The 26,003-nt window shown below is 38.8% G+C and overlaps 1 protein-coding gene across 9 annotated transcripts in view; it reads right to left on the bottom strand.

Annotated features, from left to right (window-relative positions):
- Nucleotides 1-26,003, bottom strand: part of NLGN1 (neuroligin 1) — a 476,103-nt gene that overhangs the window by 344,757 nt on the left and 105,343 nt on the right. For 4 of the 9 annotated variants that reach the window (XM_075570766.1, XM_075570764.1, XM_075570765.1 and 1 more), the window contains exons 1-2: nt 18,444-18,916; nt 2,270-3,067 (exon numbers count right to left, since the gene is read on the bottom strand). In XM_075570766.1, the coding sequence (XP_075426881.1) occupies nt 2,270-2,762 (493 nt within the window). In that variant the 5' untranslated portion in view covers nt 2,763-3,067; nt 18,444-18,916. Of the gene's footprint in view, nt 1-1,802; nt 1,863-2,269; nt 3,068-18,443; nt 18,917-26,003 lie in introns of those variants that run through there. The other 5 variants (XM_075570762.1, XM_075570758.1, XM_075570759.1 and 2 more) reach the window with 3 other exon arrangements.

Consider the following 26,003-nt stretch of genomic DNA (forward strand, 5'->3'; position numbering starts at 1 on the left):
TATATATGTTTAGCTAATCCTGCACCTGGACCATGCTGGGACATAATTAAGAAGGGTTCTTAAATTAAGAACAGCCTTCAACCAACTCTAAATTGTCCCCGAATATAAGAAGCTAATATAAGACAGGTGCAATTTAACATGTGAACACCTACTGTATATTAAGCGCATTGAAATAATATAAGCATAGACACGCCTCGGGTCCTTAGATTAACGTGACTCACTCAAACAGTGTTTTGTGCCTATTTTTGGCCAATGCTAAATCGGGGTCTTATTTTACAAGACGCAGACCTTCCAAGAGTTTGCTCTATGAACGCACTCGTTAGCCAACTCTAAATCAGCCCCTAAATATCGAGACATTACATAATGGGTTTTGTATGGGATTTAGAAGAAGTAGACACCAAACTTTCCTTACATACAACACTAGTATATTTCCCTGCCTGCGTGCTGCTTAATTATATGTCTATCAAACTTGGACCTTCTGCAAATACTCAGATGAGCAGTAAAAGCTTAGACTAAAAATGTTATCACAATCATAAAATATCATGCTAATAGCTTCTATTTGCTAGAGATTAATAGCCAGGCAGATCTATGCTGTACAGTACAGTACTTTGAACAGTAATTACTAGGTACTAATGCAATAATACTAATTAATTCTCAATGATACATTTTTACACTGCAGAGTTAAAATACAGTATCCTCTTGGAAAAATATGTACTTTTGCAATGCGATCTAGATTTTGCAAACAATATAGAATCAGTTTTCAGTGACAAAATATTGAAGGTGTTTAACACCAGGCAGAACATCCAACTCCCAGGCAACTATCAACCTTGATGAACTTAAAACAGCAGTATTAGATGTTCTATTCCTAAATAATTCCAGAAGCAAAATGGACCATATCCCTTTATCTATGGGAGAGACTCTAAAAAACCTATAATCATTCTACTTTATCGCTGAAGGAAATTCAATCAGCCCAATGCACCTCCATGAAGAGAGTTTGGATGTGTTGGTCACATGCCATTCTTGCCTATCTTTATTTTCTGAAATATTTAAACTGTATTTAAATATCCGATTTAGAAAAAAAAAAGTGTTTCATTCTCCCTTACATTCCTAAGATATAAAAGTTAAAACCCTCAAAGAGAGAAATAACCGTAAATATTCACGAGGCGATGAAAGGGAGGAAGAAAAGGCGAAAACGAAGCAAGGCTTAGAATCCATTACTGCTGCCTTAAAGCTGAGAACTAAGTGAGATTTAAAATATATCGCTTGTTTCTGCTTCTCAGAAATCTTTACATATTTTTCCTTAAGTCGGCAAGCTACAGGTGCTGTGCTGCTCATTTCAAAGCGTTCACTGAGGCTCCACCAATTAACCCCTCATGAGCCTAGTATACTTTTGAAAATCTGGTCCTTATAGTTTTATACCTCTTTTTTTTTATATCAAAACACCCTATTTTCTAGGGCTCATGCCTAGGCAGAAGCGGATATATAAGGATTACATGCACAGCCCTTTTATAAGCTTAGCCAGCTTATTTCTTTCATATCTTAAAGTGAATTTGAATTATAACGTTAATACAAAACCATTACTGTTTAACATAAGGACAAAATCATATGACAACAAGTTGTATCCAATCTACTACTCTGTCCATCTATTCATTTCAATGACACTCAACTCAAACCAGCTGTTATACAACAGCTTCAGCCAATGAATTCATGTTAAAATAACCAAATGCTCCCTAAGTTGCTCAGTATAACCTGTTCTTCTTCTGTGCACTTTTTGTCCATTGTTGTTTAACTTTTATACATACCTCCTTTTCTACATATTTTCTTGCCGGGTTTCCGGGCACATTCCTTGGATATTCTTTTTACTGAAAAATGAATAGAAGACTAAAGAATAACATGGAGCTCCATAACAGATATTAGGAGCATGCAAAACCACTACCTAACTCGGTGGCTACACAGTATGTCTGTCATTTGTTACGTTTCCCAAGTTGTGCCTGCACATGCAAATGGACAAGAATGTATCTTCCAACAGCTAGGTAGGGAAAGGGGGATACCTTCCACTGTGGTATCCGTGCCTTGGAAGGACATGAGTGTAAACATACAGAATACAGAAACAGATACACGCACAGAAAAAAAAGCATCATGCACATAGATAAAGCCAGCATGCCACCAACTAGCCATGCATGCAACCTACACACATAATTAATATGGTTAGAATCGAAAAAAGCAACAAAATAAAAAAAGGTCCTTGTTTCTCCCGCTATTAACTCACCATCCTCAGTTGGAACATATATGTTTAAATAGAGACAGTCTTCATTCTGGTCTTGCACATAGGAAGAAACTACATCCAGGTTATTAGTAAACCAAACCGGAAGCATGACTTCAGGCAATCTGCCTCCCACAATGTTTTGAGGACAAACTGGAGCAAACTGGGTAGCATTTTTGATATCTCCCCATGTTGTTGGAGGCTCGGGAGGTTGAAATCGCCGTTCCCCTAGAGGTGCAGCAGCATAAGGAACACCAAGGAATTGAATAACAGGCCCTAGTATTTCATTGTTGAGTTCCTTTTTAATTCCTCTTACTTTGCCGTAGGTCGTTGTGACTATTGGGTCAGCATCATCCAATTTTTGCGAGCATACAGTTGTAAATTGAAGCAAAAATCCAAATATACACAGTGAAAATGTGGCATCCAATCGCATGTGTAGGAAACGCAACCTTGTGACTCTCCATAAGCAGTTCAGTTGCATGGACCTTGAAAATGCCATAGTCCCACATTTAGTTGTAGAGGAAAGCAATCTTATTTGTATCCACTTGTGAAACAGGGCAATCGAAGGAAATGTATCAGGTTTGTTAAATGTGATCCTGCCAGAAAAATCTCAAAAGGCTTTTCACACTGCAAGTATCTTCCATTGATTTCACACTTATTGAAGCAACATCTTCACTCAGCACTATTTATCAGACTACATTCTATTGACAATTCTGTTTTCCACGGTAGCAATATGTGAATAGCTGCCATTTACTGCAGATTTCCCTCTTATAAATCAAATCCAGTTTGCCGCAGGTCTGTATCCTGGAGAAAATGAGAATAAGTCATTAATATGAAAAATAGAACATGGACAGCAATAATTAGATATTGTGCAAGGTACCATGCGTTTGTAATATTTCATATTTTCTAATGATAGTAAAATAAGACAACTTTAATTCATTTCATGGTTCAATGAATGGACAGTTTGTTTAAAAGAAATTAGAAAACTTATTTACACTGCATTTTTCTTCTTTTTACGTGTGCTGGAAAAGTTCATTTGTTAAATTAAAATCACATTTCAGAGTTCATATTTAAAAAAAAATCTGAAAATAAACTGATTCTTAACTATACTAAATGCAATTCAATTTTTTGTCTCAATTCCAATTCAAAAAACTCATACTGTATTAAGAATTCACAATCTACCATAACCACCGTATTATTTAACCTAGGGAGTGTTTATAGCATGATGTACTCTATAATGGAGAAAGTGCCTGGTTCACTGTTGGCATGATACATAGTATAGCTGGCGTAACTATTGTGTGATAAACAGATCGGTAAAGTACAACTGGTAATATGGGAACAACAACCTCTGCTTTATCTTCACATCACAAGTAATATGGATTACTCATATCCCTGACGTCATCCTCATATATGGGATTACTCAGTGCTGACAAATCAGCAGATATTTAAGGGTTACTGGCCTCTATTCAAAATGTTGTACAGTAATAGGTGGTTGTTAGGGAAGCTTTAAACTGCATTGAAATAACTAGATTTAAAACTTTTCTAACAAAGGGATAACTCCTTCACAGGGTATTGCATAATACTAAGGAATTCTCTATGATACATTTATACACTGCAGAGTTATAATATGCTCTTGGGTCATTGAATCCAACTTTCTTCACACGCTCTTGTATCCTTTTTATTTTTAGCAAGTTCTGTGGTGGCAGAATTATTAGCAGAAAGGCTCATTTATATTGAATAAAAAAAAGATGGTAATGAGTCAATGTGGCAATATACAATATTGCTACTTACAGTATAACATAGCAATCTGCAAGTAGATGCACGTGATACAATATGAACAGAATACATTCTATCAACAGGTGCCATACATGTACTGAAGATGTAATTTACTATAATAAAAGAAACAAATGAATAAACGAGAATGAAAAGCAGTGTTGTTGGAGCTTATTATGTTCTGGGATCAGTGTTTTCATTATCTACATCTGACAGCAGTAAATTCATATTTGTACATGCGTAATTTCACAATAAACAGGGGTTGCATTTATGTTTTGTCTAAATAAAATAATTTGAATGTAAATAAGAAAACAGGTCACGGTATTCAATTATATTTCACAAGTGCACGTGTCACTTAGAAGATAAAATAAATTAACGCAGAATTTTGGCGCTAAAAGAAGCCATTATAAATACAATGGACATTTCAAATGAGATTTTAGTTCTACTCTATAATCAGCTAATAGCTGTCTTACTTTACAGCTTGTTATGTTGTCTAGTCATTTGCTAAAAAATACATAACATATATCTATTACAGTCTTACAAATTGCAATAATTATGCACAGCTATACAGTACATGTATTTGTTTCATTAAAATATTATTAATTAATTAATTAAAAATGAAAAAGAAGAAGAATATGTCATACAGTACTGAAATATTCACTGCTTATAATTATTCTTTCAGGTCTTATTTATATATATATATTTTACGAAGTTAGTTCTAATCCTTTGACAGATAACATTTTTAACTACAGCGTTTATTGATGGTATCTGAAAGTGTTCCCCAAGAACTGCTGCTCCCTGCACAGAACCAGCGTGCTAAGGGTTAACATCTGGATTTCTTGCTGCTGTGTGTTTCATCAGCCCCGCCCACAGCAGCTGAATTGCTGAATTCATTCAGAATCCCTTCAGTCCACATCTGCGTTGCCGCTAAAGCCGGACAGCCAAAGGGTGTCACTGTTTGAGGCTTTTTGGCAATGTTGCAGCTGCTCTATTGCTTCTGAAACTCAACAACCATCTCATCCCCTGTACCCAATGTTCCAACCTATCCTACCTCTTCTAACACATTGCAGGCCTATCCTACCTCTTCTAACACATTGCAGGGTATCCTACCTCTTCAAACACATTGCAGGCCTATCCTATCTCTTCTAACACACAGCAGGCCTATCCTACCTCTTCTAACAAATTACAGGCCTATCCTAACTCTACTAACACATTGCAGGCCTATCCTACCTCTTCTAACACATTGCAGGCCTATCCTACCTCTTCTAACACATTGCAGGCCTATCCTACCTCTTCTAACACATTTCAGGCCTATCCTACCTCTTCTAACACACTGCAGGCCTATCCTACCTCTTCTAACACATTGCAGGCCTATCCTACCTCTTCTAACACATTGCAGGCCTATCCTACCTCTTCTAACACATTGCAGGCCTATCCTACCTTTCTAACACATTGCAGGTCTATCCTACCTCTTCTAACACATTGGAGGCCTATCCTACCTCTTCTAACACATTGCAGGCCTATCCTACCTCTTCTAACACATTGCAGGCCTATCCTACCTCTTCTAACACACTGCAGGTCTATCCTACCTCTTCTAACACATAGCAGGCCTATCCTACCTCTTCTAACACATTGCAGGCCTATCCTACCTCTTCTAACACATTGCAGGCCTATCCTACCTCTTCTAACACATTGCAGGCCTATCATACCTCTTGTAACACATTACAGGCATATCCTACCTCTTCTAACACATTGCAGGCCTATCCTACATCTTCTACACATTGCAGGCCTATCCTACATCTTCTGATACAATTTTAATCCTGTCTGTAAATGTTACTTATGCCCATAATCATATCGCTGACTGTCACTGAAATGTCTGTAAACTGAATTTCTATCCTCTGTTCATTTAATGATCCCTGTATTATTATAATTCTGTCTTTTCCTGTCTGACTATTGTCTAACAACATAATTGTATTTAATTGTAGTTGTGCTCAAACTGACTGTAAAATATTGGATGCCCCCTTAAGTGGAGGCTTGTATTTACTTAAAAAATAAATGATGATGATGATCTGTGTTTAATCTTAATTTCATCCTACTGAAGGCCTTTATTATATAATAAAATATATACTCATGTACTTCAAATGCATACAGTACTATGTGTATAGTTTATTAATACTAGTCTATTTTCCTGCTGCAACTTTTGTTAAATTTGTGTTATTTCATGCTGAACATAGCTTTTCATAATTAAACTGACTTTTTAAAACCTTAACACAAGTACCATCGCAGCTTATAAATTCTATGCATGTTTGTGTTTTAATTTAGTTACACATTCACACAGTGGAGTACTCTGATTTATATATGCATATATATATATATATATATATATATATATATATATATATATATATATATATATATATATATATATATATATATATATATATATATGCAAATACAACTGTATGCTCATCTGCATGTCTTAGGCAGGTCTGCAACCCCGCCTCTCATCCTTATCTTACCCTAATGAATGCACTCGCAGTAGTTAGTGTTGTGAAGATTGAAAAAAAATAAAACCCTTTTAATAGTAAATAATCTAAAATAATTTTGTATAGAGGGAATTGGTATTTACATTTCCATGCCCTATCCCTTAAACTACATACATATAAAATTGTGCATATAAATAGATGCTTATTTGGCCAATTCTTACTTATTGTATCCTGTTTAGTCCATATATTTACTGCCAATGGAATATCCTTAGTACAACCATATATTCCCTGGGACATGAGTTTGGGCTCAAAATCTTTTGTTTTAATTTATCCATTATATGGTATTGAAATTTTTACTAAAACCCAGAGGTAATAAATATATCTCTGGGCACTAATTCACTAGACAGTGAAGGAGCCACGTTTAGACATTACACTTTAGTCTATATTAGTTAGTCTAAACGTGGCTCCTTCACTTTCTAGTGAATGAGTGCCCAGAGATATATTTATTACCTCTGGGTTTTAGTAAAAATTTCAATACCATATAATGGATAAATGAAGACAAAAGAATTTGAGCCCAAACTCATGTCCCAGGGAATATATGGTTGTACTAAGGATATTCCATTGAAAATAAATATATGGACTAAACAGGATACAGTAAGAAGCGTCCAAATAAGCATTTATATGCTAAATTTTCTATTATGTGTGTTAAGGGACTGGTCAAGGAACTTTAAATACCAATTTCCTCTATACAAAAATTATTTTAGATTATTTACTATTAAAAGGGATTTATTTTTATTCAATCTTCACAACACTAACTACTGCGAGTGCATTCATTAGGGAACTTTCGTTTGTGTTTCTACTAATATATTCATCCCTATTTGCACCACAGTATATCACTATTTACTTTATTATTATTAGGCTGATGCGGGTATTTCCTCCTCTCTCCCCTTACCACAATATTTCACCATTATCGCCCAACATACAGTGCTTCCACTGCAGCAAGGGATTATGGGAAATGACATGCAAACGAGCACACAGTGCCACCTTTTGCTTCAAATCCATTTTGCCATGGACCCCTGCGCGCACACGCTATCTCTCTCTCTCTCTATTTATATATATCTATATATATATATGTATATATAAAAAGACACTGAAATAACACATATTAAAGCAGCAATACAACTCTGTGGAGTTTAAAGGCCCCGGACATCATGGTTTCCTATTGTCCCGCGTGACGTGGGACATTTAAACGCCGCCATTTCATTAGGCACACAGTTCCCTGGCTGCAGATAACGGCATCTCCTTACAGATGTAAGTATCTCTGGAAGGAGGGGCTCCGCAGAGCTGAAATTAACACAGTTTAAGCGCCAAAGACCCCTTGCTTCAATCTAGTAATAATCATTTATTGTGTAAATGCACAGCTATATTGCACAGCTTGCTGCTGGATGTTTTATGGGTATCCTTAGAAGAAAGTGACTGCAAAGTCCATAAGGTTTCACACCAGAAAAAGTACGAGGGTGAAAGCCAGCAATACTGCCATGTCTCTTCATCTGTAAAGCCGGCAGGACAGCTTTGTACGGCAGATTATCTTCATGTAAAAATGAAATCATACATAAATATGATAAAAATGCTTGGCTAACTGCTGTCTGTCGTTCTCTGGCAGTCAAGGAGTTAAGAGTACAAAGAACAAAACCCTTCTATAAAGTCAAGGGGCATACCATGTGCCCACACACACCCTGATTTTTTGTTTTATACATTAAGCCCAATAACGTAGAATAAAATGAGAAAATAATAGTGGGTGAGAGAGGAATGCGCTCAGTTAGCCTGACGGTTACATAAAGCCATCCAGCCAGAAAATTAAAGATAAAAGAAAGAACTGGGGTTGTAAGGTTGTAGAGTTCTATAAAAGCATCAAAAACAACATCAAACATATAAAGTTAAAGGGTATTGGCCGGTGTTCTCAGAAGGGTGGGCGGTTGGATGCACACACTCTAACCCTTCTGCGAGCAAAACACAAGACCAGGCACACACGTTTGTCTATCCATCACAATATTACATGGCCAGCATGCACGGCAAATGGTCATAATTAAAATCATCTATCCTCACTTGCAGAGAGGAATACGAATGTAATAGGAAGTTTCCATGTAGTCTGTACACAATTTCAGGAGAGGTGCTGGTATGTGGGAAATCGCAGCTGGCAGCAGTGACTGTGGTCGTGATGCTCACCTCAGGCCATTATTGCTCTGTGTTCACAGTGATGCTTCATCTTAATTGGCTGTGTAGACATTAAGGTTCTTATTTATGAAATGGAAGCAGCGGCTATTCTATTGAATGGATCTTACAGCTTGGGAACAGCTACAATTATTCTGTGATGAAGGGCCCTACTTACATGCAGTAAAAATACTTTGTAGAGGTGAGCCTGACATGTGGAAAATAAGCCACATTTTTGGTAATCAGAACCATTAATACAGCATGTTCCCTTGATTGTGTTTCCAAACCTTTGGTAGCAATTTAACTATAGCTTGATCGGCTAAACCGTTGTCAAAACTGTTGACGGTGACGGGAATAAATTGTTAGGACGGGTTTGCAGTTTGCAGAGTGGATTGACAGAGTGTACACAGCTGAACTGGTATAAAGACTGTCATTAATAGAGATGGGCGAGTAGTTTTTGCGGATTTGGATCCGCCTTTCATCGGCCAGTTCCTTTGGTTTCGCGGATTCCCGCGCATTAGTCCCAAAAAGGGCGATTCGTCTTTGCCGATTTTTTGTTATCTCACTGACAATCCACTCCGCGGATTCCGCCATCCGTTCGAAGCCTTTTTTTAAATCTCCGCCAATGGATTGCGGAATCCGCGGATTGGATTCTTAAGCCCCCGTGCTGATTTTATCCAGCGGCGGTTTTTGGATTCATCCGCACGAATTGAAACTGGAACATTCCATCGATGGATTTTAAACCGTGGAACGGATTTTGAAATGGAAAGCTCGTGAAATTCCGGGAAATGGATTTTGACTGTTTCGCGTATATCCCCAGTCCGTAGACATTTAGTCAAAGATGTACTGTAAAGGCCGGACATTGAAGTGACCACAAAAAAAGGGTGGGGATTATTTCTCAAAAATGGGTGTTTTTCATTATTATTTGTAGCTACAACATCATGACACCAACAAATGTATTTTCTTCTTTTTAACAGTCTTCACGACAAAACCATTGAAACTGGATCCCTTATACAGTCAGGTGTAATAGCTCCTGCTGATATCAATAAGATCTACGGGGGGTGTAGTAAATCACAGTGTAATGCGTGTACATTTGTATGCAATCCAACTCATTAGCATCCAGTCCCTTGGGAAACCTAACGTAAAAATATCATGAAAAGAAAACAATTTATTGTTGGTAATTGGTTACCCATTGAGCTGTAATTTTCCATTTCAGCATATACAAAGTATTTCTCAAATGCAAGCATAACCCAAGAATTGAGTACTGTATGTAATTGTGAGTAAGTGACCATCAGAGGTTGTGCTTCAGTCCCTATAACTCATACAACTTGCCACTTACAACCTTGAAGATGCACCCTTTGGAGAATAGCACTGGTTCAATTAATTTTAACCACACATCGTTGACATTTGCCCTTGTTAGCTTCATACAGCAGACTTTCAGTGTAGGAGTAGGAATTTTAATAGTATTTCTATAATACAACCCCCCACTTTCCCCTGATAGGCAACTTAATAAACTGAATACCCAAGAGAGCAGGGAGGATTAAGGAAGGTCATTCTAAAATATGCAAAAGATTCCCGCGGTGAGGGAAAGACAATACATAAAATATGCAAATGTGCAAACAGCAATTAAAATATATTTGTCATATTAACAGACTAGGTAAAAAAAAAGTTCCAAGTGATTAATTTTCCTGTTCTGCCTTGCCTTTTTTCAGTTATAATAATCAATATTATTAGGTTTACATTTCTTATCCGCAGTTCTGAAATTGCTGCCGTTTAATACTATATTTTGAAAGATGCTGTATATCTATTCTTGAGAGCATATCCAGTATTATACTTAGTTCTGATTTCTGGTACCCATTTGTTTTATGTTCTTTTGGGCCAAACTCCTTGACTGAGTTGTATTCTAATCACATCATAGCCACTTTAGATAAACAGATATAGAGAAGTTCACAGCAAATACCGTCAATTCTCCTCGCCCATATCGTTCAAAAGATACTCCTCATTCTGTCGAGGAATTGTGAGACAAAGGTGAAATAGAAATCAGTTGTCTTGGCAATCAGTCAAGGAAGCAGTTAAAACGTGCCCACATTATCCATATCAGATCTTCCCCTTCATTGCTTGAATCACCTCCAACACATAGTGTAGTCAGTACTTGCCCTGGAGTCGTTATTTTGCTAGGAGGCTTTAAGTTGCACAATGACAACTGTACACACAATGCTGTGTCCATCGTGTAGTCAATGCAGAGATTTATATGGAAATATAAAAAGCTACATTTGCTAGCAAACATTTAATCCATGAAGGAGTTGATAGAGAATGTAGATTCAAACTAATGAGCTAATAATAAATCAATAGGACCAACACAGTATTGATAATAGGATACCCATGGCTAAATCAGTGGTAGATTATCATATAAACTACAGAACGTCCGTTAAAACAGATAGTATCCCATATAACCTATTATCCCCAAGTACTCTCTATACTTGGTATTTTTAATACTCTAGGAATTTTTTTCTCTGTATAGTTTAATAATACTTTAAAAGCAAAATCTGTTTTATATACAATGGGGAAAATGTTAGACTTGTATGCTAAAAATGATAATAAGTCTATTATATAGGTTGTATGAAGATCCGTGATCCAATACAGAACTGCACATTACCAGTGGGCATAATGAACTGCATTGGATTCACCTCAAGTTAATCTACCTTAGATGTAATTCTGAGCACCTACTGATATCATTTAATATACTGATGTCCTGGAGCAATCTAACTAATTAATAGTAAAGCATCACAGTACAAACAGATGCTGAATAATTAACTAATATTAATACCTTTTCAGTGTTTTTTTATATTACAGTTGGAAATTAAGAAACAGTATAAAATAAAGTGTACAAAGGTGAACTTTGCAAAGTGCTTGTTGTTAAAAGCAGCAATACAGGTTTAATGTATTGTTTATTAATTATGTATCTTATTACAGGATTAAAGCAGGGGGTCTCCGGATCTGAACTGTGTAAATCTCATATCCAGGGACCCCCAGCTTCCAGAGATGCTTATCTCTGTGGCGTGGCCGGTATCTATACAGCCAGGGAACTGTGTGCCTAACTAAATTGCGGTGTTTAAATGTCCTGTGTCACGCGGGCCAATAGGAAGTTGTGATGTCACCTGGTGCTGCTTCCTATTGGCCCAACTGACCAGGATCTTTAAACTCTCTGTACAGAGATACAGGTAAGTATCTCTGGAAGCAGGGGGTCCCCGGAGCTGAAATTAATAGGGGTTCAGCTCCGGAGACCACCAGCTTCAATCATGTAATAAAAAAATTAAACAATAAATGAAACCAGTATTGCTGCTTTAACAATGGTGCCAAAATAGTGTTTTATTGTATATCAGAGATTGGAGTACTGAGCCAGAGTGAAGTGGAGCAGCGGTGTCTCAGAGTTTCACCTGTCTGACCTCAAAGGCATTAGACCAAGAGAATATTTATGCTACTTTGTAATCTGTTGTTTGACTTTTGCACTAAAGCTGCCAGTCAGAATGTTCTTAGAAATTGTATACCATTCCTGAACAAGTATGACTAAAAGATTTATATACAGTAGCATATGGTCAGTAGTAAGCTTGCTCTAGAAAGCAGCTACATTTTGCTTGCATACATATAATAACCAAAGTCCTTTACAACACATATGTGCTTAAATTAAAATGCTGTGGTATTTGGTATGATCAAGTGACTTTAAAAGATTGCATCCTCAATAAAAATGTAAGTGATTAAAAAAAAGATGGAATCCTTATATTATATATATCTCCTTACTTTTTCTCCTAGAGCAAGAACCCAAATACCTTTGGGTTGTGGTATAAAATACTGCTCCAGAGGTATAAGAGAGGCTGAGGCAGGCTGATATCCGATTCTTCTAGAATAGCACAAGCCTGTCCTTTGCCCTTTGCTCCGTCCCTTAGAAAGCAGTATGAAGACTTCTAGAACTGGTTTGTGCTTTCCCCGAAACAAAACTGGAACCAGAGAGGTCCGTAATCAGTGCCAGAGGTATATGAAGTCCAACTCCAGTCTTCAAGACCCCCCAGCAAGTCAGGTTTTAAGGATATCCCAGCACCAGCCCAAACAGGTCAGGTTTTAAGGATATCCCAGCTTCAGCATAGGTGGCTCAATCTTCGACTGAGCCACTGATTGAGCCACCTGTGCTGAAGCTGGGATAGCCTTAAAACCTGACCTGTTGGGGGGTCGTCAGGACTGGGGTTGAGCCCCCCTGCTGTAGCCTATCTGACCTTCCCAGAATCATTAATAACATCACAAGTCAGGGATGGCTCCACTCTGATTCCAAATGAAAAAGTGAAGCTACCTACTAAATCCTTTTATGTTACATTTCACTACACATACTGTATCTCCAGTAATGTATTTATCATCAAGAGGATATTGCGTAACCTTAAACATGTCCGGCAGAATATGCGCCATTTGTATCAATGTATTCAGTGCGTAGTTTGCATGTGATTTTAACTGTCTTAGTATAGATTTCTTCTGTAAGTAATATCAGGAGTGACTTTATGAAGCAATAAGAGCAGTCTTGGAAGGAGTCACTTGACACACGATTCTAGAAAGTACCGTAGCAATTTCCTACTGTTGATCCACTTATTGGGAATACAGAATGACTGACAAGCTTTAGTACATTAAGACAGGGGGGCGCAACTCCAGCCCTCAAGCCCCCACAACAGGTCAGATTTTGAGGATATCCCAGCTTCAGCACAGGGGGCTAGATCAGAGGCTCAGTGCTGAAGCAGGGACTGGTTGAGCCACCAGTGCTGAATCAGGGACGGATTGAGCCACCTCTGCTGAAGCAGGGAATGATTGAGTCACCTGTGCTGTGGCTGGGATAACCTGAAAACCTCACCTGCTGGTGGAACCGAGGACTGGAGCTGAACACCACAGCATTAAGAGACAAACTAGATGCAATCTGTGTTATACACATTCCTCCAAGAAACGATTTAGCACACGTGTGTGGCTCCATGGTTATAGCCATATTGATATACTGAAAAACTGAGGAGTCAAAATTAAGAATGAGCAGGTTTTTTTTGGTTTTGGTATTGGTTTCAGTTTGAAAAAAAAATCCTGTTTAGGTTGTGGATTTGGTTTTAAAACATTTTTTGTGTTGTGGTTTTGGATTTTTTTTTTTAATTATATAAAATATATATATTTTTTCAAAATCTGAACTTGTGTGCCCTCCTTTATTTTACAAATACACACTTTACATATGTATACACAGAGAGAGAGAGAATGTATATGAGAATGTGTGTATACATATGTAAAGTTTACATATATATTCATATATATATATATATATATATATATATATATATATTCTAAAGTACAGTACAAATCTGGGTTCTGTAGTGTTTGTCACTTTACATTATTCTTGACTGTTGCTTGTGTCATATAAATAGCTGAATGTATCATTCACATCATTATTAGTGTTCTGTACCCATTGAAGAAGCTGCCTGCCAGATATGCCGTGTCATCTAACTGCACGTACCCATGGAAGTATAATGACCATGCATGGTGTGATCTGCACTGTACATTACAAAGCACAACGGTCCATATTTACTCAGCAGTGTTCTACCATAAGATACCTTCCGGCACTGGAACACACCATACAACTCCTTCACTTAAACTGGCCGTAAGGTGCCTTCTGGCAGTGGAATGTTTCTTATGAAATACAGTATCAGTGCTTAGAAGGTATGGAGCCATATCCAATGGTAGAGTAGGTCCTTCACAATACAGTGTTTCCTTTTCTGTAAGGGTTTTCAGTTTGTGCTTATTCAAAACTCAGTGTATCCTGAGCCTATTTTTTATCACGTTTATTGGTTTCATAGAGATGTTATGCCAAGTAGCCCATCACTAACTGCAGCGTATGCGTTAAATCCACGGAATGTTCTTTTTTTAAACCACGACACACTTGATGCAAGTTTGTTCAGCAGACAAGGTCAAAATTACCTTGCAATTGATATCGTCAACTTGCACACAAATAACGCACATAAATCACACAAGACATTATCAAATCTGAATCCCCTCTACTGTTCTCCTTTCTAAATTCACTGTCATCTCAGGATAACAGGGCGCAACAATGGAAATGCAAAAAAGTTGATGCATTGACGCGCAGTTAAATTAATGCAGCAAAATGCGCCCGTTTAAGTCCTGTTTCGAAGCATCAAAAAAACAGTGACGTTCCAGCCGCACAATTGGCCTTTCATCAGGTAGGTATTGTTAGCCTGAAACGTCGCTGTGTTTTGATGCATTGCCTGTTTCCTTAGAAATAAAGGCAATGGATTTTCACCATAAATGAGTCTTAAGAAGGCATTTTCGGAAAAAACAATTATGCAATGTTTGTGTGGCTGCCGTTGATGAGACATGCATCTCTTTGTAAAATACTGCTGTCAAATCGTTTTGCTCTATGTGGGTATTTAGGACTTTTTCCTCTTTAGTACTTTATGAAACTTCAGACACAGGTCCTACCAGGAACGGGTTCCGGATACTAACTAGACTGAGTGATTCCGTGAAGAGCAGCCCTCCTCCTGCAGCGTCACAGAGTCACGAGGGCTGCACTGGAGAAGGTAAGAGACCCACTTCTCACACTCCCACACACAGTTTGGGTTGAGTAGTGGTTCTGCAGCTCCTCCAGCTCCTCCAGCTGTCTCCTCCGGTTGGGCGGAAGTTGGATCCCGGCACCGACAGGAAGAGTGAGATTACTGCATGTGGTCACGCAGTTGGGGAGCTACCGGCCACCGGACACCACTCCTAGGGAGCCGCAGCACCAACTCCGAACGCCCAATAGGGCAATCCACCAATGTGTGCACCATATATCATATATTTAGAAATATAATATATTTAGAGATATATTCAGACTGTCTAAAAGGCATGCTTTGTTATTAATTATAATGCAACATAAACACTTGTTCCAGAGTAGTGACTTTCTTAAAAAATAGGCAAATAATGGGCATAGGGGAAACATGACTGTTCTCTAGGGATTTGTATTGAACAGTTTCGACAATATACATAATAATAAATGTTTTATTTCATGCAGTGCTTTTCCCCCTATGGGACAGTACACAGCACATGGGAATGTTACAGACACAGCACCTGCCAAAATGAGCTTACAATCTATGTTTTTGGAGCCTGAGGCACAGGGAGATAAAGTGACTTGCCCAAGGTCACAAGGAGCCGACACCGGGAATTGAACCAGGCTCTCGATTCAAACTCAGTGTCCATGGTTAACAGTCAGTGTCTTTACTCACTGAGCCACTCCTTACGTAATGTACATTTAATGTACATGTAATGTACTAAAAATACAGTTGTGTACATTTTCTTCTTTCAATGCAGAACATAATTATCGCACAAACGCAATGTTCACTAGCATTATTGAGGTTGGACCAAAAACGACTCCATTAAAAATGAACCTTCAAATGAACTGCTTTACAAGGTGTCTCACCATTGCTTTATGAACATGCCTGTGAACTCTTGCAGTGCTGATGGATGATATATTATTTCATCGCATGTACATTGTGTGGTTTCAGAATGCAATTACAAATGTGAGATCTCTAATCCTCTAAAAGTCATAGCCAAAGATGATGCATGTTTGTTTACTGTAGAAAACTGCATACTGATACAATCAAATGCTTACACAAATAACTGATAATACATTTACATCTTTGCCATTGTTTGATATGGAGATTTTTTTATTGATTGCTAATCTCAACATCTTCACAATACACACATGATTTCAAATAGCTTTACATCATGAATGTGTAACGTACATGAGAACTCAACCTGAAGCCCAGTAGGTTGTTATAATTCAACTGTAATAAATGTGATATTTAAGCCATTCTTTCTACACCTTGTCACACGTAGAGTTCTTGCCAATTGATTTTAGGTGAATATTACAACCACATCCCCCTATTAAAAATGAATGTAAAGTTCACAAATGTCAAAAATCTTATTTACAGTGCCCATTGCAGGACAGTGTCTGAGTTTAATGTATCAGTTTTGCCTGCATACAACAATGATTTGCACATTCTTAGGGCATCATGTGAGACATTTAACCGATTTCAGATACTGTGCTACTGTATCATTGCTTCATGAGGTCACTACTAGCTTTAATTATAAATCCATTAATATATAGTAATCTAAGATAGTAATATTTTTTCTTAACCTGCTGGGAATTGATTGCTATTGTATTTGATACGAGGACATCCTTATGCAGTTTCCCAAGCAAAGAGAATTTCAGCAAATGCAACTTCACCAGTCATATTGCTGAAAATGCTTGAAAGATTTGTTATTTAAAGGCTGTTTTCCAAAGCATCACACTACTGCTATCATAAATCCACTATGGATAGCAAAAGTCTCTAATTAGTATACACATGCTGTACACACAATTGGTTTTATAAACTGAAGTTTCAATGTACAACCTTTTATTGCACACAACTAAATGCACAAGGCATACAAAGAACTGTATTTCCCCATATATACAGTATATACTGTAGTGCTAGGTGATTACATCTGTGGTTGGAGATTTTTCACAAAAAGATCTTGTCTTGCAAGGGTTTAGTTCATGCAGGGGGGAAAAAAGCAGTATGTACTGTATGTAAGATTCCTGATCGGTTTTAAGATCCACATTTCCTATCCATGCCCAAACTGTGACATACTATATTCTTTAAATAAAGCCCATTACACCACCTTGCAACAAACAAAGCTACAGCACATCTATGATTCAGACCGTCCATACACAGATGCTATTTTGCTGGAACATATTTTATTGTAAAACTCTTAATAAAATAAAAGCTGAACAACCTCGTTGTAGTACCATTCAACAGCCTCTACTTAATCTCTCTTTCCCTCCCTTCTCCAAAAGAAAAACCTTATTTTGCAGTCTATGTTATTACATTAACTGGGGTTCTGCTCAGAGCAAAGCAAAATGCAACAAGCACAATAATAAAGACTGCTACAACTGACTGCAGGGCTTTGCACCTTCAGTAGTGTCATTTGTGGGAACCAGTACTAAAATATTGTCTTGGTGAGCAAACAAAGAGAGTGTCAAACATGCGTGTAAATACAGTGCTAAGCAACTCTTGGCTGCAAAACTGAGCCAAATAAGGCCATTTATCATTCTTTGTGAAGATGTAATTCTATGTAACAAAACCCAAATGGGGATCATTTTCCAGAATCACAAGAGAGGCTCAAACATGAAGCAATTACAATATTTTTTTGCTTTGAAACTAACCCCATTAGAAATTATTTTCATTAACCCTTTCTCAAATGCATCTGCATCAAAAAGGGTTAATATATATATATATCCACCATAACATTATAATGATGCTAAATCTGTGTATGTTCCCATATAACTGATATATGTGGAAAAAAAACTGCCTACTTTTAAATGCCTGTATAATATATATATATATGCTCATCTAGAACTGGTCCCTTTTTGCTGCTATGGGAAAGAAGATACAAACTGAGCCCTATCAGCATCTGTGCCAGTTCTAGGACATGGCAAGATTTCACCTAAAGAAAGTTGAAGGGGATTTTTTGATCACCCCCACCCCCTTCTCTCCCACCCTCCCTGTGACAAACAACCCCCCTCCCCCCCTCCCCCATCCCTGCGGGTACCCCCCTCCCCTACATGTCCATGCAAAACACAAGCCTGACAGCTTGAAAGTATTTACCAGGTTATTTCTGCACCCTGCAATCTCTGCAATCTTAATGCTGGGTGATGAGTCCTCTCTTCTTCATTCCTCAGTGATTGAGGATCCCACGATCAGCATCACACACTCTGTGCATCCTTCACAAGGCAACAATAAAATCATCAACTCCTTGTAAATCCGACCACTACATATATACATAGTTATATATATATATATGTGTGTGTGTATATATATATATATAAATATATATATATCTATATATATATATTAATATTAATGTGCGATCAAGCCTTATCCCCTTGTCTTTAATCTCATAATCCTACCGATCCTGGATTTCTCTCGACGGAATATTGACCTGGGATATCAGTGCTGATGGCCGGTCCATTGATTTCACAGCAGTGCTCAGTGAGGCAGGGATTTTTTTATCTGCTGGAGCCCGTTTGCTCCGCTTCCAACATGCAGAGAGCAGAGAGCCTGGCTGCTTCTAACACACAGGCTGCTGGAACTTTAATGTGCTGCCTGTGCTCTGAAAACTAATGCACAAGCGCCTCCAGAGGTGAGCAGGAGAACTGCTGCTACTGCTGCTACAGCAGCAATTGCACAGGGCAGGAACACATCCAGGCTATGAACCCCTCATCAACTTCCTTGTAATCTGGGCACAGGAAGCCTCATAGCCATCATGCTGGCCAAAGGAAGTAGAAGTTTAAAAAAGAGATACACAATCTTCTGGAGACCAGCGTCAGTTAAAAAGTATTGATTAGTTGTATTATTTGATTCATCCAGAAGGTCAATGGATTTTCCGACGCGTTTCGTGCCCAATGGCGCGTGGTCAAGGAGTTTTGGTCTTGGATCAAACTGTCCGACCTCTGAAAACTGTTTCCAGAGACGTTTGGTAGGAAGATGCGGGAGATCTCTCATTAGTTGAGGGATTTGTTTTCAGGGAGAAAATAAAAAATGAACAAAAGAATGTTGTTTTTAGTGAGTTACGGGGAGTCCGCTACTTGAATAAGGAGAGTTGGCCATAACAAGGCACCTGATGTTGCAGTAACAGTATTAGGCCTTGTCCCCGCCCGCTGACACGGCGCACCCAAAGTATGGCCCTGTATGGGACCGGCCCCAGTCAATACCTGCGTGCCTGCAGAAAGCGCAATGCGCGACCACATTTTCAAAAGTCACGATATTTGACTTGTGGCGCGGCGGGCGAGCGATGGCCACGTCACGGCGGAAGTTTAGCCAATGAGGGGGAACCAGCCACGCCCCCCCTCCCCCCATGTACATCTTGTCTTTACAACCTCTTCTTTTTTCTATGGCTTGTCAAGACACGCATCCCATCACGGCCCCTAGACCACAGATTACGGCTGAAACTGATGCACGCGCTGCCAGGCACTCTGACGCGCGCGTGAACGCAGTGACTGGGGCCGTGGCCTTATTGGTGACCTTGCTCTGCTAACTTTGAAGGGACCAATTCCCACAGCAATAATTAGGGCACTTGTGTTCAGAGACATTTGAAGACAGGTGTGCACCCCAAAAGTCCCCGCATCAATTGGTACCATGTGGGTGACCGTTGCAGTGCCACGGAACAGGAGTGCAGACTTGGGAGCTTACAAGACACACTGTCCCACTGAGTAAAAAACCACCCCTCTCACAGGATCTTGAGTATATTGTTTAGGAGAGAGGATAAGGAGATATGCCGGACATCACAGGCCACATTAACTGCTATACTCCTCCATTAACCCCATTACTCGCTCTTCCACTCTCTCCAACAGCATGCTAACACAAATGGTCACTGTATATAGGTAGAAAAGAAATGAGATCTTGGGGCAGACGGAAGAGGGGTGAGGGGGGTGGAGGGCAGACGGAAGAGGGGGTGAGGGGGGTGGGGGGCAGACAAAAAAGAAGACCAGGGAAGCGGGCAGGAAAAGATCATGGTGAGAGAGAGGAAAGTGGAGCTCGGGTGGAAAGACAAAATAAGGATATAGTACACCCATTTTTAGCAGCCCACCCCCACACTTGAGCTCATGCTTAGGTTATAAAGATGCACATCTGTGCAGTTAATAGTAATGAAAAATCCACCTTGTATGATAAGATAAATGATAGATAAATATCAGTGACAAATGTGTATATTTGTACGTGTAAACGTATACATTTTTGTATAGTGGCACCCATATACTCTATACCCGCAAACTTTTACCAGTTTAGCAAGCACTGCACCATTTTTTTTAATGTCCTGTGTCTATTAAAATCAACTCTACCTATTTCTCTAAGTGGTTGAAGCTTGAAACCTTCAGCTAATTAAAACAGCTACACAACTGATCAATGATTAGGGGGTTGTAACAATACTTCTATTGTGTGTACATATAATCATATACAAATAAATCGGAAAATATGCATATTTTATTGGTAACATGATCTGTGCATGTTCATAGAAGATGTTATTTGCTTGGAAGTTCTACCTGTATGTTCATATTCCACAACACTTTAGGTAATGATATAGACAGAATACAGTACAATATATGTATATATCTATATATATCAATATATATATATATAGTGCTTTTTTTGTGGGCGTACACATTTGTGGGCGTACACATTTTGTGGGCGTACACACGTCGGTGACGCGCGGCACGCCGAGGGGCGGCCACTAGCAAGCCGGGAAATCTCCCGGCTTGCGGATCTGGCCGATGAGCAATAAAGTGTGTCGGTAGTGTAGGTACCAGCAGCAGATAACCAGTTTCTGCATCTTCAAGAGTCCTGGGCTAAGATTCAGGAGAATTTCCCTAAGGCAGTCTCTACGTAGAAAAAACAGGCTGACCGACATCGTTGCGAGACTCCAACGTACAACCCGGGACAAAAGGTATGGTTGTCCACAAAAAACTTCTGATTGACGGTTCCCACAGCTAAATTGGTGCTGAGGTACATTGGCCCTTTTCCCATTATCGAGAAAGTCAATCCAGTGGCCTACTGGCTACGGTTGCCAGCTTCTATGAAGATTCCATCTGTGTTCTATACGTCACTGCTCAAACCCTTCATACAGGACCCTCAGTCTGCCGCTTCGATCTCCCTGCCTGAACCCCTCTTGGTTGAGGGACAACAGGAGTTTGAAGTACAAACCGTCTTGGCCTCCAGACTCACCTGTGGCAAAATCCAGTACCTTGTTCATTGGAGGGCTTCGCCCCGAAGAGTGTTCTTGGGTCCATAAGGACCAACTTCACACCCCTAGGCTTGCACTAAAGAAACAGTTCTGCCACGATTCCAATGATTTAGCAACGTGGGAAGAGTTACATACTGTAGTAACATAGTTACATAGTAGATGAGGTTGAAAAAAGACATAGGTCATCAAGTTCAACCTATTCTAAATTTAGACGACAGATACTTTATCCTATATCCGTACTTACAGTATATTGATCCAGAGGAAGGCAAACAAAAAACCCAAGTGAAATATCATCCAATGATTTAGTTTTATATAGTTATATATAGTTATAAAGAAGTGTTCAGTGAGCCCTGCAAATATTATATGAAGTCACTCTTTCATTTAATTGATAGCTAGGAGAGGATTTCAAAATAAAGGCAAATTAAAACTCATTTGTTTCCAATTTTTTTTTTGTTTTTGGAACATTTAAGAGAAACTGCTGCTTAAAGCAATATTATTTGACATATTGCCTCTGCATTGGCAGTTATAATTACTACAGCAAACTAAATGTAACAAACAAAAGTAAAAGGTAACAGTTTCCATGGAAATGTCAGCATCTTTAAATAAACTGCCTCTCCTGGGACCATTTTTGACATGGAATTGTAAAATGCTCTGGGCTATCAGGATCTCCAGTTCTTGTTCCTTGGTTTTAGGCTATGCCACACATAGCAATACACAGTCTGCAATTATGTACAAGGACTCCAGAAAAACACCACTAACTCAACGACTTGCACGTTTAAAAAAAGGCTCAAAACTAGAGATGAGGCATCGTTCGCCTATTGGGTTTGAAAACTGAAAACAAGGGCACCAATAAACACCTAATTCAAATGTGTCCATTTTTTCATCGTTAACACTGATAAACACTATTTATTTTTACGTTTTATAAAAACACCGGAAACCTCCCCTAAAAAAAATAAAGTTAACCGGAATCCTTAATGATGATACAACAATATAGGTTAGGGGTTATATATATATATACAATGTAGGTTAGGGTTGCAAGACATCCTGTATACACGGGTTAGTCTCCTATTTCATTGACGTCCCGGAAAGGTCTGTCGGCACGCAGAATTATCCCGTATTTTAGCGCCTTCACGTGAAATGGCTGAAATTAGCATTACTGTAAGTAAATCAGTCCTAAAATCGTAATAGATTTCTACTTGAGTGTAACAGTGACCTTTCCCAGAGATGTCATCTTACTAAATTATTAAAATAATAGAGTTAGGACACTGCCCGGTCATCTCACAATACCACGGCACCCGCCTCTATAGGCGTTACTTTCTCTCCCACCCCTACAGTTGTTACTCTTTCTCCCACCACTACTTGTTAGGTCAGTGTGTGTCTATCCACGCTTGGCCAAGAGCAGAGAGGGTAAAAACCAAAGCGTAAGATACCATTCAACGCATTATGATGTCACACTTTCATAGCGGATTTCAGATCCCGTATTACAAACACTTACATGTTGCGGCCCAAACACAGGCTAGAAACAGTACAATACTCTTTAGTTCAAGGGTTTGGCAACTTTAGTACTCCAGGAACACCAGCAGGTCAGGTCTTCAGGATACCCCTGCTTCAGCACAGGTGGCTCAATTAGTGGCTCAGTGAAAGACTGAGTCACCTGTGCTGAAGCAGGGATATCCTGAAACCCTGAACTGTTGGTGGCCCTTGAGGACTGGAGTTGCCCTCCCCTGCTTTACACAATAGGGACAGTGGAGGTTTATTGATTTAAAGGTAGATTGAAACCTCTTGTTACTGTCAATTATTCTTAACTTTATTATATGGTAAAACTGCAGGATTACATCCGGATTGAACTTTTACAGGGTCAAGGAGGAGTCATTTCCTCCAGACTGCAGGAGATAAACGATATTGGTTCAATTAATTGTAATATATAATAAGCATATCAAAGAAATCAAAACAGGGCTGCTGTATATATCCTGTCCTGTATCTTTCTTTAAAAACTGAATAGACCGTAAAGGTCAAAATAGCTGTCTGTGAGTATGTTTACTGGCTCTGCACTTCTTTAACCCAGGCTGTGCTGAACAGCTGTGTAATGCGGCAGGCATACACTTATAGAGGTTCATATTACAATGGACAAGAAGTAAAAGGTGACACAGTGAGCACATTTGCATTTGATTACCCAGAATCCCTGGCTGCAGTGGACGCACTGTATACTAAGAGATAATGGGGAAAGGCAGGGTTGCAGACCTGTCTGAAATGATGTGAATGTGCTGACAATTGATATTTTCATTTGCTTTAAAAACGGCTAACTAAAACCGCCACCATAATAAAACATCTGGGAAAGTAATATGCAAAATAAAAACAGGTTTCGTAGGAAAGAGTTTTTTTGCCGTGACTCGCCCACCGGCAGCCACTACCTGCATCGGGAACTGTTCAGAGTCACTCAGCAGTTTGTCGTTAGTTTTGGGGGTGGCAGGATGGGAAGCTCTCCTGTACGGTATGTTGAAAAACGAATTTCACCTCTGTGCTTTGCAGACACAATATACCAAGAAGAAAAAGATCCTATGATGGAATTTTTTAAACCTTCATTCCCCGTATACTGTAAATCCGCATGCAACACCCACTTAGGAATGAAACCTATCTGTCCGTGGACGATTTTACAAAAGGACTTTTGTGTGTCTCCAGCTCACAGTGTTTGGTGAAGAAGCCATTGAAATGTTTCATTGAGGGAAAGGGACTTCAGTTGAAGATTGGGTGAAAGGTTTTCTGGCAAACAATAATAAGAGGACCTTCAAAACATTGGGCCAGGGATAAGTATCAGATACAAAAGTCCTCTGCATAAATCTCAGATTTAAAGCAGAGTTATGTAGGGCTGCATAGATGGGGCCCTGTTGAAAATGAACACTTTAAAATGGAAAATGAAGACAGTCTCTTAGATCCAGTGTCAACTTCAGAATCCAATTAGAACTATCAAGCAGCTGAGAGTTTGCTATCCGGCTGAAAAACAATATATGCGCAGTCCATGCATCAATGCACAGAAAGTGGGTTTGACTCACAATCAAACCAGTTTCTGGTCCAAACAGTAACATATGTAACCGGTTCCTTTCATCTGGAGGAGATGGCGGCTCTGGGAGGTTTACACCATCTCAATCTTGGTGGATTTTGTATGTAGAAGTTATGGAGAAAAGAAATGATACACAGAGGAATATCATTTCATACATCGGATTAGAATATGTACGTCATGCAACTTGTATTTAGCTTATCTTGTTGGCAGTCTCCACATCGCAATCTGGTACTCGAGGTACAAAATTGGAGCAGAATACCGTGACAGACTGATGTTTAAACCCTTTGTATTCATTTTTTCTTTAAAACTGCCTTGATACATGATAGGCCCCTATTAGTTCAGGTTTAATTAGCCTATGGGAATTAACAGCAAAATGATAGATCTTGACAAATACAATTGTGAACTAAAACTTTCAAACTGATGCGAATGAAAACTTTTCAAAATGTTCATGCAATCTGTCTTCTGGAGTATATTATGTTAATTTGCTGGCAATCAAGCTCTTCAAAAACGAGTGCTTTCTTAATTCACGTATTGTACTTTTTATGTCCGAAAAGAGAACCTCTTGTTCTGGTAACAACCTCCAGCGTCTGTTTTTCCAATAATTATACATTTTTAATATATATTTTTAATACAGATCCTTATATTTGCAGCAGATTGTGACTCCGAGAAGCTCGTTGCCATTTATGGTTTGACATCCACGGTAAGTTTTTTGACTGAGCGAAAGGGCATCTGTCCTTCTTTATTGTGACATGATTTCAAATACATTGTGCAGTTTTATGGATGAAATCCCTAGATTTGACATCTTGGCATTACCTTCCCAACAGAAACGCATGCACACCTTTATAGGCATCTTTTAACTGTACCCCAAGGATCTTAACAGAAACTGGGGAAAATTATGTGAAGGTGAAATTGTTATACATTAATTGTGTGTGCGTGCGTGCGCGCGTGCAAAATCAGTGTGTGTGTGTGTGTATGTGTGTGTGTATGTGTGTGTATGAGTGCGTGGGTGCGTGCGTGTGTGCGTGTGTGTTTGCGTGTGCGTGTGTGCAAAATCAGCGTGTGTGAGCTGGCACTAACCTCCTCTGTATGAGGATCTTAAGCAAAAATGTTTTATTTGTAATAGGATGAACAAAACTCGTTACATTTGCCGGTGAATCTCAAGGTCAGCGTATATTTTCACTCACTGCATAGTAAGCTGCTAAAAGAGTTTGTTGAAATGTAAACTGCAAAGTTACCAGCTGCCAGTTTAGGCATTTGTTTCTAATTCAGATATGCATATTCTCAAAGTATAGAATATTATATATCAATCCAATGACTTGGGGTTATTTTCACCCCCAAAAAATATAGAGAAGAACGTTAATAATATATTTGC

Source organism: Ascaphus truei, chromosome 14 (genome assembly GCF_040206685.1).
Source record: "Ascaphus truei isolate aAscTru1 chromosome 14, aAscTru1.hap1, whole genome shotgun sequence".
In the NCBI taxonomy this organism is placed as follows: Eukaryota; Metazoa; Chordata; class Amphibia; order Anura; family Ascaphidae; genus Ascaphus; species Ascaphus truei.